General features: G+C 48.4%; 1 protein-coding gene across 1 annotated transcript; it reads left to right on the top strand.

Annotated features, from left to right (window-relative positions):
• The first annotated feature begins 734 nt into the window (after positions 1–734).
• On the top strand, positions 735–17,820 carry tnfrsf19 (tumor necrosis factor receptor superfamily, member 19). Its single transcript, XM_056611062.1, has 10 exons — positions 735–1,235; positions 1,871–1,954; positions 2,615–2,728; positions 8,378–8,556; positions 8,968–9,053; positions 14,394–14,558; positions 15,023–15,148; positions 15,431–15,536; positions 15,873–16,159; positions 16,984–17,820. Exons 2-10 carry the CDS (start codon positions 1,889–1,891, stop codon positions 16,986–16,988), a joined length of 1,134 nt encoding a protein of 377 aa, XP_056467037.1. The 5' UTR covers positions 735–1,235; positions 1,871–1,888; the 3' UTR covers positions 16,989–17,820.
• Positions 17,821–17,881: the final 61 nt, after the last annotated feature.

Here is a 17,881-nt window from a genome sequence, read left to right as displayed (position 1 = left end):
AAATAAAAAGCCTGAACAACTGACACCGTTTCACCACTAGATGGAGACAAAGCCATTCAAATATATGTTGTTTTTAAAGCGACTACACGCAGACTACCTCCAAGACAACTGAATTAATATGGTTAATCACAGAAGGTGTATTTTTTATGGGAATGTGGACTAGTAGGTCTACATTCAACTAAGGTCCGTGAACGAGCGGTCTGCCATTTGTTCACATATACTGTGTTAGGCCTACTTAAAAAATAAAAATAAATGAAAGTGCAAATGTATAATTGTATCACAAGACCGCAGATTGACTTGCTGAAATAAGACAAAGCATAATTTGATGATCGAATCCATTCCTTAATAGAAAAATGACAAAACATTTGCGAAATCATTATCACACACACAGCCTTTCCCCTGGAATTGATTTCTCCTGCATGCCCAGACATGTTCACTAATTGGCTTGAACTCCTGTCCTATTTTCGCCTGGTACAGGTATACGCTGCGCTCAACACTCAAACATACTCGTACACGCCGCACGTAGACATACAGAAACACGCACACTTAATAAATATCACAATCAAATATTTATATAAAAATAAATAAATAGGAATCAGTACTCCGTATGTCCTTATATTATCAAATTATACCGAAGGGGATGTACCTCTTTAATATCAGGGGTGAAGGACCCGAACCCGTTACATTCTCTCTGTTAAGATTGTGATCCCAACCAATCCCAGAACAGTGGAGTGACGTCATTGCATGTGCAGCTCATTGAGATGAAAGGGATCGCGAGGGGCTGTGCTCAACTTCAAAACGCGTCCCGAGTCCCGCTGCCGTACAGCAGCTTTCAGCGAACCGAGCGAGCGGCGTACAGGAAGAGAGAGAGAGACTATATATAATATAAAGACTTTATATGTGTTTGATTTTTGCATCGCGTTTTTGTTGCGTGCCCAAAGTTATGATCACAATATTTAGTTCGCAACGTTAGTGCCTGTTGAATTGGCGCAGCTTTGATGTGTCTTGCTCGCTGATCATCGGTCAGATTACATATTTGAGATCATAACCCTTCCCTGCCTTTGATCTGCTGTTTTCCCCCCCCAATCTGGTGGTTATTTTGGAATGGGACATACAGTACGCCGGACTGTGAAATGTTGCTGAGACGGATGCAGAGAATACTACAAGGGCTCTCGCTGGTGTAGAAGAGCCTTTGAACTTTGTTTTAACAAACTTGGTGGTCAGCATTCTAACAGGTAAGTGGCAACACTTTAGGTTTGCTTATTAACTATTCCTCAGTGTCATTGTTTAATTCTGTCAGCTTGAACCGATAGTTGTCTGCTTCAGTCTGTTCTGGGTCACGAGTGTCTCGATTTGATTTGATTGTGCACCGCATGCTGAGATGAAAACATCATTGTGATAGAATAAATAGGAAAATGTGAATAGTTAGGGATCCGATGGATTTGAAGTAGCCTTCTTTTTTCATGTTCGTTGACTTCTGAAGCATTCAATAACATTTTAAAGATGTTTAACTGTAAACGGACCTCTTACATATAATCTGTCAGGAGAAATCATTTTTATTTCCGTCAAGAACTTTATAAAAATGTCCAATACTTAAGTCAATACATCACAAGTGATGTATTGACTTAAGTATTGGACATTTTTATAAAGTTCTTGGAAATATGAATGAAAGGAAGATTTTAAGAAAAAGATTAAGTTTAATCTTTTTCTTAAAATCTTCCTTTCATTCATATTTCCACTCATTATTTACTCATTGTTTATTTTTTACTTTTGATTAACTTTTTGTTTACTCGTGTATTTGTGTATTACATATAGATGACATTCTTTTTTTATATTCATTTCTGTATCTATTTTTTTTATTGTTTTATAGCTGCTGTACATCATTACAATGGCCCGGATGCTACGACACATCTCCTTATTTATATTGACAGTTCAAATCATATTCTTACTCCTGGTGAGTGCATATATTATCCTTATCTCTTTTTTTGCCGGTTTTTGCCACAGTTATTAATTCATTGCAAATCAGTAGAAAGTGTTTAAGATACTTTTATTTGACATCATAAATTAATTTTTTTAACATGGGGTATAATTTTGGGGGTGCCATATCCCTTATGAAGTGACAGCCACATTATCAAACTTTGTATCCAAGACGAGTCAGAGGCCGGGGCTGCTGAGACACACTGAAACTATTGTTGAGGGATTATTACTCGGCCCAGGCCAGCATGTATTATCTGGTACTGATGAAAGTGGCGATGAAACGCAGGAATCCTTAACAGCCCTTCGCCAGAACTACTCTCACCCTTCCCTTTTCCCCTCCCTCCCTCCCTCCCTCCCTCCCTCCCTCCCTCCCTCCCTCCCTCCCTCCCTTCCCCTCTCCCCCTCCCTTCCTCCCCCTCCCTCCCTCCCTCCCTCCCTCCCTCCCTCCCTCCCTCCCTCCCTCCCTCCCTCCCTCCCTCCCTCCATCTCTCCCCCCCTCCCTCTCTCCCCCTCTCCCCCTCACTCACTCCCTTCCTCCCTCCCTCCCTCCCTTCCCTTTTCCCCCTCCCTCCCTCCCTCCCTCCCCCCCCCTCCCTCCCTCTCTCCCCCTCTCCCCCTCCCTCCCTCCCTCTCTCAGGTTCCCGTGGGAGTAGCGGAGGAGAGCAGAGGCTGCAGGGAGCAGGAGTACAGGGACCTGTTTGGAACCTGCAAAGCCTGCCAGCAGTGCGATGCAGGACAGGAGCTATCAAAGGTGGGTCTTCCAGATTGATTGATAGCGCATTGCATCTCACACTTTAGGCCAGGAGGCGGGAGAGGGGGGGGAGGGGGAGTTCCAGTAGCAGGTATGGTGTGGAAAATAATCGTTTGAAAGGTTTGTATGATGTACCAAGAGGTTGTTGGTCTTCCTGTCATGGAAGAGAAGGAGTGACCTGCAATCCTCGAGTACGATGGTAACGTGCGCCACTTCCTCTGGATAAATCACTCCCTCTTTCCTTTGCTGAGAAAAGCAAATGTCCCGTTGGGGAGAAGAAAGAGGAGCTTTGTGAAAAGCACACACAGTGTACATTATTATTTATTACTTCCTCTCTTTCACTGTGGGAGCAGCCAAAACATTATTAGCTTTTGTCAAACACCGATCCGTCTTTAATCAGTCACACCCACACTTCTGACCTTGTGGAGCTGAATGGAAGCCATTGTTTTTCCGACCCCCCCCCCCCCCGCCCTCATGCACCCCTTCCAACCGTATTGTCTGCTCCGTCTGAAGCAAGCCATGCCTAAGCTTGCTGATCACAGAACGCTGAGGAGTCACACCGTTTTTTTCTTTCTTTTTTCTCACTGCTCGAGAGAGAGAGAGAGAGAGAGAGAGAGCAGTGTGTGTGTGTGCGTTCGCGAGTCTGTAGCACACACAGATCAGTAGGCCCAGCATGCGGGACGCATAGTCTTTTCTCTGGAGTTGTAATTTATTCAACCTCCACACACACACACACACAAACACACACACACACACGCACACCAAATACACACACACACACACACACATAAAGGTAAGTATGGTTTTGAAAGAGGGCCACTATCGAGTGGTACATCTGTTGCAAACATGTGTTTAAACGCTGCTCTCCTTTAATCCGGGTACACACAGACAGGTTCTCTGCTGCTGTGGGTAACACGCTCCAGTACCCCTTCACGGGTCCCTGCCAGCTCAGCAGGCATGCTGTATGCTGCCCGACGCCCAGGGGTCCTAGTAAATCATTGGCTGCTGCCGGATTTGTTCTCTGAAGGTATCGAGATGGTGAGCCGCGCGAGGAACCCGAGACCCCCCCCCCCCCCCCCGCCGGGGAGTTCAAACGCTCGGCGGGTGGAGGATGAGGAGGAGGGAATGCAGAATGTGAAGAGAAATCTCCGTCGGCTGTGAGCGTGAATGTGGACGAGAGATCTTGGATCTCAGAGCGGTGGTTCTATTCCGAGAGGGCCTCGTAGGCAACAGGGCAGTGAGTGGTTTACTGTGTGTGTGTGTGTGTGTGTGTGTGTGTGTGTGTGTGTGTGTGTGTGTGTGTGTGTGTGTGTGTGTGCGTGTGCGTGTGCGTGTGTGTGTGTGTGTGTGTGCGCGTGTGTGTGTGTGTGTGGCCGCTACCATTGAGATTCGGGTGGAATGTGGCCAGTTTGTACTGGAAGTTAGCCGTCTGTCTCCCTCTTCAAGGCGGCCGGACAAACATACATTTTTGACTTCTATTTTTCTGAGGATTTTGTGTTAATTAAAATACACATGCAAGCACACAAACAATGCTCAACCATTTTTGATTATCAGCTTTCACATGAATGGCTTTTACTTCAAGGGTCTTGAAAATTTGGCCCTTGGCGATAATCGGCAAGATGCCTTTTGATTTGTGAACAGCGTTGGAAGGCTGAGGTATTTCCCTTGCCCGAAAGACTTTGTGGTTGGCAGAGAGAGAGGGAGAGGCAATTATAGGTTTAGCCGGTGGATTTATTCCGAAAAAACAAGCAATGGCTACGACAGTGGAATAAACGCCACAGTTGCAGTAGACCCCCAGAGCTGCCAGTGACAGCCAAATAATATTCCCCTTGCTTTTCTATAACTGTGTGGCTCCATTTGGAGGATTGCAACCGAGGGAGAGAGAGAGAGGGAGAGGATAGAGAGAATCAGAGAGAAAGAGATAGAGAGAAAGAGAGGGAGAGAGGATAGTGAGAGAGCGAGACAGGGAGACAGGGGAGACAGAGGAGAGAGAGAAAGAGAGGGAGAGAGAGGGGGAGGGAGAGAGGGAGAGAGGATAGTGAGAGAGCGAGACAGGGAGACAGGGGAGACAGAGGAGAGAGAAAGAGAGGGAGAGAGGGAGAGAGGGGGGAGAGAGAGAAAAGGAGAGAGCGAGAGAGGGAGAGATGATACTGAGGGGAGAGGGAGCGAAAGTGAAAGGGCGAGAGAAGAGAGAGAGGGAGAGAAGAGCAAACGAGAGGAGAGAGAGAGAGAGAGAGAGAGAGAGAGAGAGAGAGAGAGAGAGAGAGAGAGAGAGAGAGAGAGAGAGAGAGAGAGAGAGAGAGAGAGAGGACATCTAGGTTGGCACAGCGCTCCAACAAACTGGCTTTGTTTTGGCCGTAGTTTTATGAGCAGATCAGATGACTGGTCACCCTGGGAGAGAGGCTTGTGATTCGCGGCTAATCTCTCCAGTATCTCTGGGTCTCAACATGCTCCAGGGCTCCGCCAGCTCCCCCCACACACTTCCTTGCTCTCTCAGTCTCTTTCTTCCTCTCCCTCGATCCTCCTCTGTTTTTTTAACCTCTACTTGTTTCCTTGGTTCTCTCCCTCCCCCTGCTAGTCTCCTTCTGCCCTCCCCTCTCCATCTTAATCAGTCTCTAATTTTCCTTCTCCACTTCTCTCACTCCCTCTTGCTAACTCATGTCCTTCTCTCGTTCCCTCTACTTTCTCTCCCTCTAAATGTCTTGCTCTTTCTCTCTCTCCCCCTAAGCCTCACTACCTCTCCTCTTTTGCTTTGTGTTCTTCTCTGCTTCTTTATTTTACCATCTAAATCTCTTTTAAGATTTGAGGTTTCTAAGCTAACTTCTTACCTCCCCTCTCTCCCTCCTCTGCTCTCACTCGACTTCTCCCCATCTAAATCTTTTTTGTTTTTGCTCTCGCCCTCTCCCTCTCTTTATTTCTTGTCTCCCTCTAATTCTGTCTCTTTATTTGTCTGCTCACCTATCTCGTCCTCTACTTTCCTCCATTCCTCTGCTTCTCTTCCTCTTGTTTGCTCTCTCTCTCTAGGTCTCTATCTCCCCTATAAATCTCCCCCTCGCTCTCTTTCCCGCTCTCTGTCTGCTCTCCACAAGTTGTGTTTTGCTTGGCAAACCAGATCAGCCGATAAGGAGGAGCGGGGGAGAGCTCAGCTCGTGTTTAATCACAGACATAAAGCTCAGTGTGTACACCAACGACAAGACACTCTCGACTGATGACTTGCACCGTAGACATTGACCACGATTCAACTGTTATTATTGTCCACAGGATGCTGCTTGGAGCCATTCAATATAATCCAGGAATGTCTTTATATTTTCTTGCGGGAAGCGATTCCCTCAGGAGAAATTGTGAACTTTAAAACCAAAAAGCGTTCTTGTCTGTCTATGACAGATCCCAGAGAACAGATATGGTCTTGACTCAGGAAAGATGTATTGATAGTGATAGTGGCATCCATTTTGTAGTGGCAGCAATCCACCCCCCCATTGCCTATCTAGCCGGCCTCTACTTTTCCCCACGGCCGATGAAGGGAGGCCCGTGGAGGTGCATCCGCCACGCTTGGTCGGGTCTGCATGCCGGCTAATCTGGGGACTGTTTTGTGTCCCCGATGGGGGACAAAGCCGTGCAGGGTTGAAAAGGACATTGTCCTGCCCTGGATGGAGCCGGGGTGGAGGGGAGGGGGGGGGGGCACCCGCCGGTGGAGCGGTGCATCTTGGCTCAGGCTTCACCACGGCCCACCCAGCTCTGGGAGCCTCTGTGTACGTGGCACAGCAAGCGTGGTGCCTCATGGGCAGAGCATGTGCCCATGGGCTTCAGTGGTCTTGGGGGTCCGGGGGGGCCCTCCATCCCTAACTAGGCCCAGTCCCTTCCCTCCCCCCCCCCCAGACTTTCTGCAGTTGATGATCTCAACAGGAAGGCAGGAGCATAGCTCCCAGCAGCCAAGGTCTCTCTGCTGCTCGCTGGGGGATCCTCTCCCTTTAAGGAGAGCTCACAACAACAGCTGCAGCCGGCCGGCTCGGGCCGCTGCCCCTCCGGACAGGCCCGGCCCGGGGCTCAATGTCAGCCTCATGTGATTGGGAGGGAGGGAGGGAGGGAGGGAGGGAGGGAGGGAGGGAGGGAGGGATTAGTTGTCGTCTTCTTCTTCTTCTTCTTCTCCCCGACTTCCTTTTGTTTTCTTTGCCAACCAACTTCAGCAATGTACCCCCCCACCCCCCCCCCCCATCCCTCCAGACACACTTACACCACCACCGACCCACACCGCTCTCACCCTCTGCCCACATTCCAGACCAACGGCATGCCCAGGCGGTGTAATGGGACACGAGAGAGAGAGAGAGAGAGAGAGAGAGAGAGAGAGAGAGAGAGAGAGAGAGAGAGAGAGAGAGAGAGAGAGAGAGAGAGAGAGAGAGAGAGAGAGAGAGAGAGAGAGAGAGAGAGAGAGAGAGAGAGAGAGAGAGAGAGAGAGAGAGAGAGAGAGAGATAGAGAGAGAGAGAGAGAGAGAGAGCTGTTTGAAGCTGACCTTCACTTTAATGACATATGATCACACACATAAGCACTCCATCATCCTGTCGTGGCTCGGGAATGCAGTCTGGCCAAGTAGGTGACCGGCGGACTACAGGGAAACAGCTGGCGTGTTGTCGCTACAATGACTGATGTCATGCACACTGGGGAGTTGGACCCAGGACATTGCACCCCGTCACATGACCGACCAACAAGCAGTCTTCATATCCGCAAAGAAACTCAAGGTTTTTGGGTTTCTACAGCCACAATGTGCGGTATAATTGCCAAACCTTGATTGGTGGAAAAATTGTTTGGGGTGATGTTCGAGGGGTCGGTGCCCAACTGCAAACACTCCTCTTTTGAATGGTGTCTCTCAACACATCTCGCTAAAATATTCAACCTTTAACTCATAGACCTGCATCATCAATACAACCCTGTCACATTTCTTGGTTTGTCTGTGATGCATTCCTTTTTATGGGTTTTATATTGGGATGGGAAATCACGCCTGCCAAAACTAGTTTAGCCTTAGATCAGTGACACACACCCAACCACACACACACACGTACACTTTGCTTTTTAAGTACACTTCCCATTGGAGGGGCTAAACAATGCCATGAATCCAATCTTATTTTGCCTATAGACTTCTCTCTAATCCTCTTCCCTTTACAGACTGAAGCATTGGCTTCTTACACCGTCCTCTCAATCAGCACAGTAATACACTCGGCTATAATACCACAGTGGGTGTCCCCCTCTAGGTCCTCTGTTATTCAAATGGCCCCCGTCCCTTATGCAGCTCGGCCGAGGAAGGCCACTCATTCACTCACACACACACACACACACACACACACACACACACACACACACACACACACACACACACACACACACACACACACACACACACACACACACACACAGGGAGTCAGGGACATTATTGCCAGTATAAAATGGACTCTCCAAAGAGTCCTGGCATTGTTCCCCACCAATCCCGGTGGAAGGCCAAGACCGCTGTTTAATTTCAGACCCCCTTTTCAAAAGCAGCCAACCCCACCCCCTCCCCCTCCTCCTCCTCCTCCTCCGTCCTTCACACAAGCCGAGCCGCCCAATCAAAACACCAAAAATCTCATACCCGGACCCACTTGTCCCGTTAATCCCCCCAGGAATGTGGCTTCGGTTACGGGGTGGATGCCCGGTGCGTGGGCTGCCGGAGCGCCCGCTTCAAGGAGGACCGTGGCCTGCAGAAGTGCAAGCCCTGCCTGGACTGCGGCCTGCTCAACCGCTTCCAGAAGGCCAACTGCTCGGCCACTCGCAACGCCGCGTGCGGAGACTGCCTGCCCGGGTGAGGCGTCCACGTTCAGCCTGTGGGGAGAGTAGAGCAGAAGAGAAAGCACATTTTGTTTTAGTTGTTTTTCCACACAGTATTAATGGGATCATCCATTAATTAATTAAAAAGACGCATTACAAATACATGAAATGGCGTGAGCACTATAAAGGCGATATCGGTGATAGTGATGAAAGAACAAACAAGCAGACAATTTTATAACACAATTTTTTACTTTTATTTGTTACACAATATCTTTGTGCCATACACATACCACCATATAAAACAATGTCATGCTAGCATCATGACGTGTGGGCTACTTGTAACACAACAAACTGTGGCGGTGATACAGTTCAGCTAGGACTGGGCTGCACCTTTCCCTGCCCGGTTCATCCCAGTAACCCGTGTGCCCGCCCATCCTCCCCACAGATACTACAGGAAGACCAAGCTGAGCGGCTTCCAGGACATGGAGTGCATCCTGTGCGGAGACCAACCGCCGCCCTACGAGCCTCACTGTAAGCCCACTTCTTTTTGTTTTTTCCCCCTGCTCGCCTTCTCGAACTCCTCTTCAGAAACATCTGGCTCCACATCTGGGGGAACGTCGCGGCCCCCCCCCTTTTGTTTCCCGTCAAAGCGAGGCCCTTTCATATGGTGGGCATCAAGAGAGAAAAGGGAAAAAGAAAGAAAAGAAAAGAAGGCTCACCTGGGATGTGTTCAGAGGGGGAATACAGAAAAGCAGCTCAACACAAAGGGCTGAAAAGCAGAGGCTGGCTAACCGCTGCATTCACCGCCCAGTGTTGTTGACTAAACTCAACCGGCAATTAGGCCACGACCAACTGCATCGCTTTTCTTTCTTCCTTTTTTTGTTTGTTGTGGTTATAAACATGCTGGTACAAAGTCATCAGAGGAACCAGTGTCACAGTGGTGGGGTGGTGTGTGTGTGTGTGTGTGTGTGTGTGTGTGTGTGTGTGTGTGTGTGTGTGTGTGTGTGTGTGCGTGTGTGTGTGTGTGTGCGTGTGTGTGTGTGTGTGTGTGTGTGTGTGTGTGTGTGTGTGTGTGTGTGTGTGTGTGTGTGTGTGTGTGTGCGCGTGTGTGCGTGTGTGTGTGTGTGTGTGTGTGTGTGTGTGTGTGTGTGTGTGTGTGTGTGTGTGTGTGTGTGTGTGTGTGTGTGTGTGTGGGGGGGGAGGGGGGGGGGGGGTGTCTGAGTGTCTTATCCACTGTGCCCCATAAGCAGCCGACCAAGACTTGACATCCAAATCACAGGCCAAAGACGGTTCCCATTGGGGAAACGTAAAACGGTGTCGAGTATAGGAGCAGCCGGTCTGCTGACTGACGGCTGTTGTCTGTATCACAGTGGCTGTCGTCACCCGGGAGGGAGAATGGGGGACAACCTGGAATTTGATATTTCCCCTTACCCCCAGAAAAGGAAAGAAGGAAGGTGTTTCAATACATCATCACTTGCTGCATCATTACAGTGTGCATTGCATCATGATTTGCACATCGTCGTCTACGGGGGGGGCCAGTAGCATACGAGCAGTCAGGTAACTTGATGATGAGTTCTACATCGAGCCAATGGGGGCCGTGGACATAGACGGTCGGGTAATGGAGTGTGACTTCCTCGCGGCGTTTTGGCGTCCGCAGCTGTCTCTCTGGCGGCCGGGAGCTTCCAACCCCCCCCCCCCCCCCCCCCCCCCCCCCCCCCCATCTGTTCTAGAAACGCAGACAGGCGTTGAGTATCGGGACCGTGGAGGGATTAAAGCAAAAAAAACAAAACAAGATATATTTACACTTAGCTCAAATATCTTCCCAGATATAAATATTTTGTCAAACGCTCCACAGTTGTGTCTACGCGGTTGAGTGTGTTGGGGTGTTTTTGTTCACCCCCAAACCCCCCCCCCCCCCCTCAACTCGCCATCGTCTGCATTCCCCGTCCCGGTTCATCTGTAACTGCTCAGTCCGGAGGCGGTCTCCCACAGAGTCCTGTGGGGCAGACCCACTCACTCGGAGTACATCCACACTTGTACGTTCTCGTTTTTTGTCTTTCTAAGAAACGAAAACGTTGAACGTCCACCAGCCTCCGTTTGAAAAGACGCAGCTGACCCCCGTCGTTTGGGTCTGAACGCAGACGCAGGCGTGTTGGTGTGGATGTAGCGTCTGACGGGTCCCCTGTGGGGCGGCTGTAGGCGAGCGTGCCAGGCTCTTTCGGGCAAACAGAAGTGCCCATTATGTCCTGATGCGTATCTGGTGGTGGTGGTGGTCCAAATGTTTAACCAACAGACCACCCCCCCCCCCCCCCCTCTCGGTTGATGGGTTGGAGCAGGGTGGTGCAGTTCTAGTGGGCAGAGGCTCCTAATAAGCCATGCTGGAGTGGGGGGGTGGAGGTGGTGGTGCTGGTGGAACTCTGCAGCTGCACAGGGGGAGGCTCGGGCCAACTGGGTGGTGTTGTAAATCTTAACCACCTACTCTCCCACACACGCATGCACAAACACGTATGCACAAACACCCATACGCACACGCACATACTCACACACTGCCTGTGTTTCGTGGTCTGTTGTGTGTGTGTGTTTTATGGGCTCCTTAGGGCTCTCTAATGTGTTCCATGTGCTGGGATCTTTCACAGCCACAGAACATCTCTGATCTCCCACAGCCTGCTGCGGGAGTGGACTGGAGTCAGACACGTGCACGCTCGCACATGTACACACACACCCGCACTCACAAAAACAAGCTCTCACACAGACATGCACGTACGCTGACTCTGGACAATCATGTCCAGGTGATATCTCTCCCTCTCTCACGCATACACAGAACACACATACACACACACACACACACACACACACACACACACACACACACACACACACACACACACACACACACACACACACACACAACCACACACACACACACACACACACACACACACACACACACACACACACACACACACACACACACACACACACACACACACACAAGGATACATTATAGTTCACAATGAATTAACTGGGAAATCCACAAATAAATGTGTAACTCTAGTAGTTGTAAAATATAAATAATACTATTAATAATAACACAACAAATGAATCAGGGCTCTATCACATTATCTTGCTCTCAACTGCCCTTACAACCTGAAAGGCCTTTTATTTCATTCTACAAAACAGCACTGCTGCCCCGGACCTTCTCTGTAAACGCCTCACGCTCCAGTACGCGTGTGGGTTTCTGTGCCATTGTGTCAGGGGCTCTTCCTCCGAGAGGGCTGTTTCCATTTAGACAGCGTCCGGCCCCGCCACGGAGCCACGGAGAGCCCCTGTAGAGGGGCCGAGCGGTGCTTCTTTCAGCCCGGGGCGGCCCCGAGCTCCACAGACGGACGGGGAGCATATCAAAGGCTGTGGTTTTATTGGTGGAGTGTGGTTCAGGAGATAACATCGGCAGGTGAGGAGGCTTCAATGGGCCTCTGTGCGTCTGTGTTTGCTGCAGCTGTTGGGCCGTGATAACAGGCCCACTTTGTTGTGGTTGGTGTGAGTGTGTGTTTGAGTGTGTGTGTGTGTGTGTGTGTGTGTGTGTGTGTGTGTGTGTGTGTGTGTGTGTGTGTGTGTGTGTGTGTGTGTGTGTGTGTGTGTGTGTGTGTGTGTGTGTGTGTGTGTGTGTGTGTGTGTGTGTGTGTGTGTGGGTGAGTGGATGTGTGAGTGTATGTGTTTAAGTGAGTGAGTGAGTGAGTGAGTATTCCTGAATTGATGGTCCAAAGAGATGCAGAAACTACTTAAAAATGTAGTTCTTTTCAGATTAATTACTTTAGTATGATTTTTTTATTAGTGGAGACATTCGGAAATTCACAAGGAATCACAATCTATTATGGTTTCAATTGCTCTGTGTGTCTTTAGCTCAACCAGTTTATTATTTTGTTTGATTCATGTCAAATATTTGAGCAGAATAGTAATAACCCAACTTTCGAGAAATGCAGACTTTTGAATTACAGACACAACCATTTTTCTATTGGGCCCTCTTGGTGGAACAGAATTAATTTGTGTACCCTGGAAAAGTGCAGAACGGTAAAACACTATTGACTATGAAATGAATCATAAAAGAATGCCAAAGCTTCGCAGAGCTAAAGTTATGTTTACTCTGCCTTACAGAAGCCAGCCCCCTTCATGACTAATGTACCAAAGTAAACAGCGATAGAAGAACATTGAAATATATTTTTCATCATTTTATTGTATTTACTATACAATCCCCTTATCTCCAAGAATTGGTTTTATCCTTGATAGCGACCCCAGCCCATCTTGATTGTGTTTACCATGCAGTCACCTATTGCCAGTGTTTATACATTCTCTTCTTGATTTTGGCCGGGTTCTAGTGCATTATATTCACAGAGCAGCTCTGGATGTACCACAAATTCTGATTGCACTTGTTTGTTCAAAATAAACCCACACCCATTCTGTCGCAAGGGCATTGATCTTTGTGAGTCTCACTGATACTTGATTACTGATAATGATGGGGGACCTGGTTTTGTATTTTTTGAGGATTTCACAACAAATCACTAAAACAAATAATCTGTTATTATTACTTACAAAACTTAGCCAATTATTTTTTTTCATTAGTGCTATGAGCTTTATTTGTTGAATACACCCAGATCATTTTCATCATTTCGTGTGTGTGTACACAAAGGCTTGTTGGGGAGTTGCAGTAACAGCATATTTACCCCCTGGGCAGGTAGAGAACTGCAGCGGGGGAAATATGCAAAAAATACACACATTTCACATTTCTCTTCAATGTCTCTATTGAGAGTCTCTTTAATGCATGTGTGAACCTGGTCACAAACAATGCACAAGTGCACAAAAATAACTCCTGTAAATACAGTCAATCAAAGCAAATCCCCCTATTAAGACTTCTGTCTTGCAAAGATGTGTGTGGAACAGTCGTGACACACACACACAGTAAAAAACTGTGTGTGTGTGTGTGTGTGTGTGTGTGTGTGTGTGTGTGTGTGTGTGTGTGTGTGTGTGTGTGTGTGTGTGTGTGTGTGTGTGTGTGTGTGTGTGTCTGTGTGAGACCAGCATGCGTGGGTGTGGAGCCTGCAGGCAAGGGAGGGAATATTTCTGTAAATTATCGACAGAGAGAGAGACATAGAGAGAGAGAGAGAGAGAGAGAGAGAGAGAGAGAGAGAGAGAGAGAGAGAGAGAGAGAGAGAGAGAGAGAGAGAGAGAGAGAATCCACCATACGTACTTTTCTCTTTGAACTGCTGTCTCCACCCTCCCCAAACCCCCAATTCATTCCACCTTGACCTGGGTTTGTGTACCGTTCTGATTGGCTCAGAGTCACAGAGTTTTTTCCCCCCAAGATGACTGTACCAGGTTATGTTTAATTCATAACTAATATAACATAAAATCTGATTTCCATGGAAACCTTTAAATATTGATATAATCCTCTGTTCACTCCTAACATCACCTTGGAATAATTTCCACCCAGCTCTTATTGAAGGGTAGGTAAACCAAAGAACAAAAATTTCAGTCGAACACAGATCTGTTTGGCACTCACAAGGTGTGAGTGAACATTTCTATTTGAAGGTTTTTATTCAACGGACCATTCTGTTCATTCTTATTCTTTTTTATTAATTAAGATAATTATAGAACTGTGGAAATGCCTGATCAACCGAGTGTGAGGTGGGATTTGACAAAAGGCCCTCTTCACTTGCTCCCATGGAACCCAACGTCTGTTTTATCGAATCCTCTAAAATCTCATTTTGACTCTTACTCCCCCGTCTTTGTAAACCAGGAGTTGCAGAGTCCCCTTCTTCCACGCGGGTTAACCTGAATGATGTGCATGTGTACTCCCCCTCCCCCTCCTGTGTGCAGGCAGCGGGCGTGTGAACCGGGTGCCCCTGCCCTCGGTGCCCTCCAGCCCCCGGGACATGGCCCTGGCGGCGGTCATCTGCAGCGCCCTGGTCACCGTGCTGCTGGCCCTGCTGGTGCTCTGCGTCATCTACTGCAAGAGGCAGCTGCTGGAGAAGAAGCCCGGAGGTGAGTGACGGACGGACGGACGGATGGACAGATGGATGGCGGGGGGGGAGGGGGCGGGCTGGTAAGTCGACAGACCGACGGACAGACAGGGAGACAAAAGGGCCAGCAGGTAGATGGAATGGAAGGCAAAATAGTTTGGTGGACTTGCAGGCATTGGGCTGATGGAGACCTAGACAGGAAGTGGTGCGTTTGTCATCCGTTTTGCTTGGTCGCTGGGGGGCTGGAACCTATTCTGGATAGCTATCGGGAAGAACAATCATGGATGTTAGACACGTGGATGTTGGACTCCCTCTAATCAACATGACAAGATTTCCAGTATAGTATATATTCCTTATATTGACCTTGAACCATCCTGTGTTTGTGTGTGTGTGTGTGTGTGTGTGTGTGTGTGTGTGTGTGTGTGTGTGTGTGTGTGTGTGTGTGTGTGTGTGTGTGTGTGTGTGTTTGTGTGTGCGCGCACGCAGCCTCCATGAGGTTGCAGGACGGGCCGTACAGCGGGGCGGAGCTGTCGTGTCTGGACCGCCGCTGGCACCCGGAATTCCCAGACCCCATCTGCTGCCAGTGTCACCTGGGGCCGGGACACACCTGTGGTACGTACTGGGCACCGATTGCTGTTAAGGACGTCCACACTTTCAGACAAACACCTAACTCAAGGTTTAAATAAGTGTGTGTTTTTTATGGTATGCTTCAATGAGGTGTCCCTGAACTGTAATCTAAACGTATTATTTATAAATAGACAAAAGTTACTCTCTGCTCTCAGAGGCTATAGAGGAATATGTCCTAATGTCATAAGTAAAGCTCAGTAAGGCAGCAGCGATGGGTCTTCCTGCTTGTGGGACGATGACGGTCTGATGGGTCCACTGGTCCTTCAGGTCCGGTCCACCTCATCCCGTCTCTCTGCTGGGACGAGAGCTGCCGTCTGGGCCTGGACAGCCGGGGCCACAGTGCCTTCCATTCCCAGATGAGCTTGAGCTACGGGTGAGTCACGGGTCTAAAGCATCTAAAATAATATTACACAAATATGTGGAGGTTCTATGAATCGGCATACACAATAAACATTATCTTTTTCAAAAATGAAGATAAGAAAAACATTTTTTTCATAGGATTGTAGCCACTCCTTTGTAAAGGTAAAAACATTTAGTCCTATCCGTCCGGGTCCAAAGACATGAGATGACCCAGTGTGTACAACTTATATTGCTCTCAATGATGGATATGCTTTTAGACCCACTGGGACTAGAACCAGGCTATGGGCTATGTGTCCGCACTCACACAACAGTAAAGAAGTTTAAAGGGTTCACATCCAACCGTTCACAGGACCCCCAACCAGGACCAGGACCAGGACCACGATGGCCCCCAGGACCACAGCGGGCCAGAACCCCCCCCGGGGGCGGCCTCAGCAGAGACCTGGCTCCCCGAGCGCTCAGAGAGCCCTGTGACACCGCAGCACAGCCCTGAGGTGGAGCGTTGTGGGACAGCAGAGGAGGAGGAGGTGGTGGTGAAGGAGGAGGAGGGGGTAGAGGAGGTGGAGGAGGTGGTGGAGGAACGTTCCCTGTTGGGAGAGGACGTCCAGATGAGTTCACCTGACCGCTCAGCTTTGGAAGGCAAGTTCAGTTATTATTGAATTATTCCAAAGAAGGGACATTTTTGTTTGATTATTATACCAAGAGTTATTATATTGTTTACATATTTTAGTGATGTAAAATTGCATGGGATTAAAGCCTTGATCATTACATCCGGTAAAGGACAGGCCAAACAACTATGGTACTGCAATATTATTAAAATCCACACACACAAACACACTATCAACAAAATTGTGGAACCCTGTCAAGTGAAGCAACATGGTGGGTCGGTGGGAGGGGGAGATGTCCTGGGAGAGAGAGTTACCTTCCTGAAGAGATTGGGCTCGATGACAGGGAGCGGGACGAGACAGAGAGCCTGCATTCCCTGCCAAGCAGCTCTAGAGTAGAAACATGTCACCGCCATGGCTCCAACACACACACATAATGTTCTCTCACACATACTGTTCTCTCTCAACCCCCCCCCCCCCCCCCCCCACACACACTCTCTTCTCTCTCTCACACGCACACTACTCTTTTCTCACACACACACAAAAACAGCACATGTGGACACCGAATATTTTTTTTTTTGCTTGAACATTAGTGCTGGAACTCAGCTTTGAAGGGCACCGACTGTGTGTGTGTGTGTGTGTGTGTGTGTGTGTGTGTGTGTGTGTGTGTGTGTGTGTGTGTGTGTTTGGGGGGGGGGGGGGGGGGGGGGGGGTAGGAAGGGAGCATTGTCCAAGCCAAGTTCTTTGATCTTGGTACAATAGGATACTGTTTTAACTCTACTGGGGTGAGATCTGTTACTAACGATGGTATGTGTGTGTGTGTGTGTGTACACCCCTCCGTTCACACTCTTTTTCCAGGATGACATGGGTTCCTCTGGCTGGCGTCCCACCCTTGAAGCACCCTGGACTGGACACAACAGCCGCAGCCAGATCCTGTTTCAGATCCACTCTGTGGAGAGTTCCCACAGAGATTGCGCCAGCTCCAGCCCTGTGACTGAGGTCACCCTGCCTCTCCCAGAGCGGCTGCAGCTGACCCCCGGTCACCCATCAAGGGAGCCCGGAGAGGGCCCAGGGAGGGATATGTACATACGCAACGCAACCTGCGAGCACAGCAACCCGGGGCAACGATCAATAGATTCAAAAGAAAGAAAAACAAACAAGGATTTTTTTTTTCTTCTAAAAGGCTTATTGAGAAAATGTGAGGCCGCAAAAACTCTCCAGGTGGAGAATTGAATGAAGTTGGAATATTGAGTGACATGTTTGTTGTTGTGTGCCATTTATAAATATATGAATAGAAGCAGTCGCTCCTGTACGCTGGGGGTGAGTTCTGATGAGCTTTGAGAAAAGCTTTGCACCTTCACTTGTAAATGAGCACGGCGCCACAAAACTAGCAGCCTTGCTTTATGAAGCTTTAGTTTGTTTTGGTGTTTGTTCTTTTTCAAATGTGATACTGAAGATCATACTGAGCAAGTCAAGACAATGAGGAATGTTTGATCAAAGTGTTTGCTGTAGATACTGTACATTAGTGAATAGTTAAATATTTTTGTAACACTGAAGTTACTGACTGCATTATTGCATAATTTTTCCCTTGAAGTTCGCGTGCTGGTGGTTGTGCCAAGACCACACCTTTTGATATCATTTTGCATATTTGTAAATAAAAAACCATACAAATAATTATTTGATTGTGTGAATTCCGACACGTAATTATTCACAGGTATTAATCACTGTAATCGCAGGTTTAAAAAGTTACCAAAAC

This window comes from Gadus chalcogrammus, chromosome 16, assembly GCF_026213295.1.
Source record: "Gadus chalcogrammus isolate NIFS_2021 chromosome 16, NIFS_Gcha_1.0, whole genome shotgun sequence".
Taxonomy (NCBI): Eukaryota; Metazoa; Chordata; class Actinopteri; order Gadiformes; family Gadidae; genus Gadus; species Gadus chalcogrammus.
This window is presented reverse-complemented; position numbering and strand designations above follow the sequence as displayed.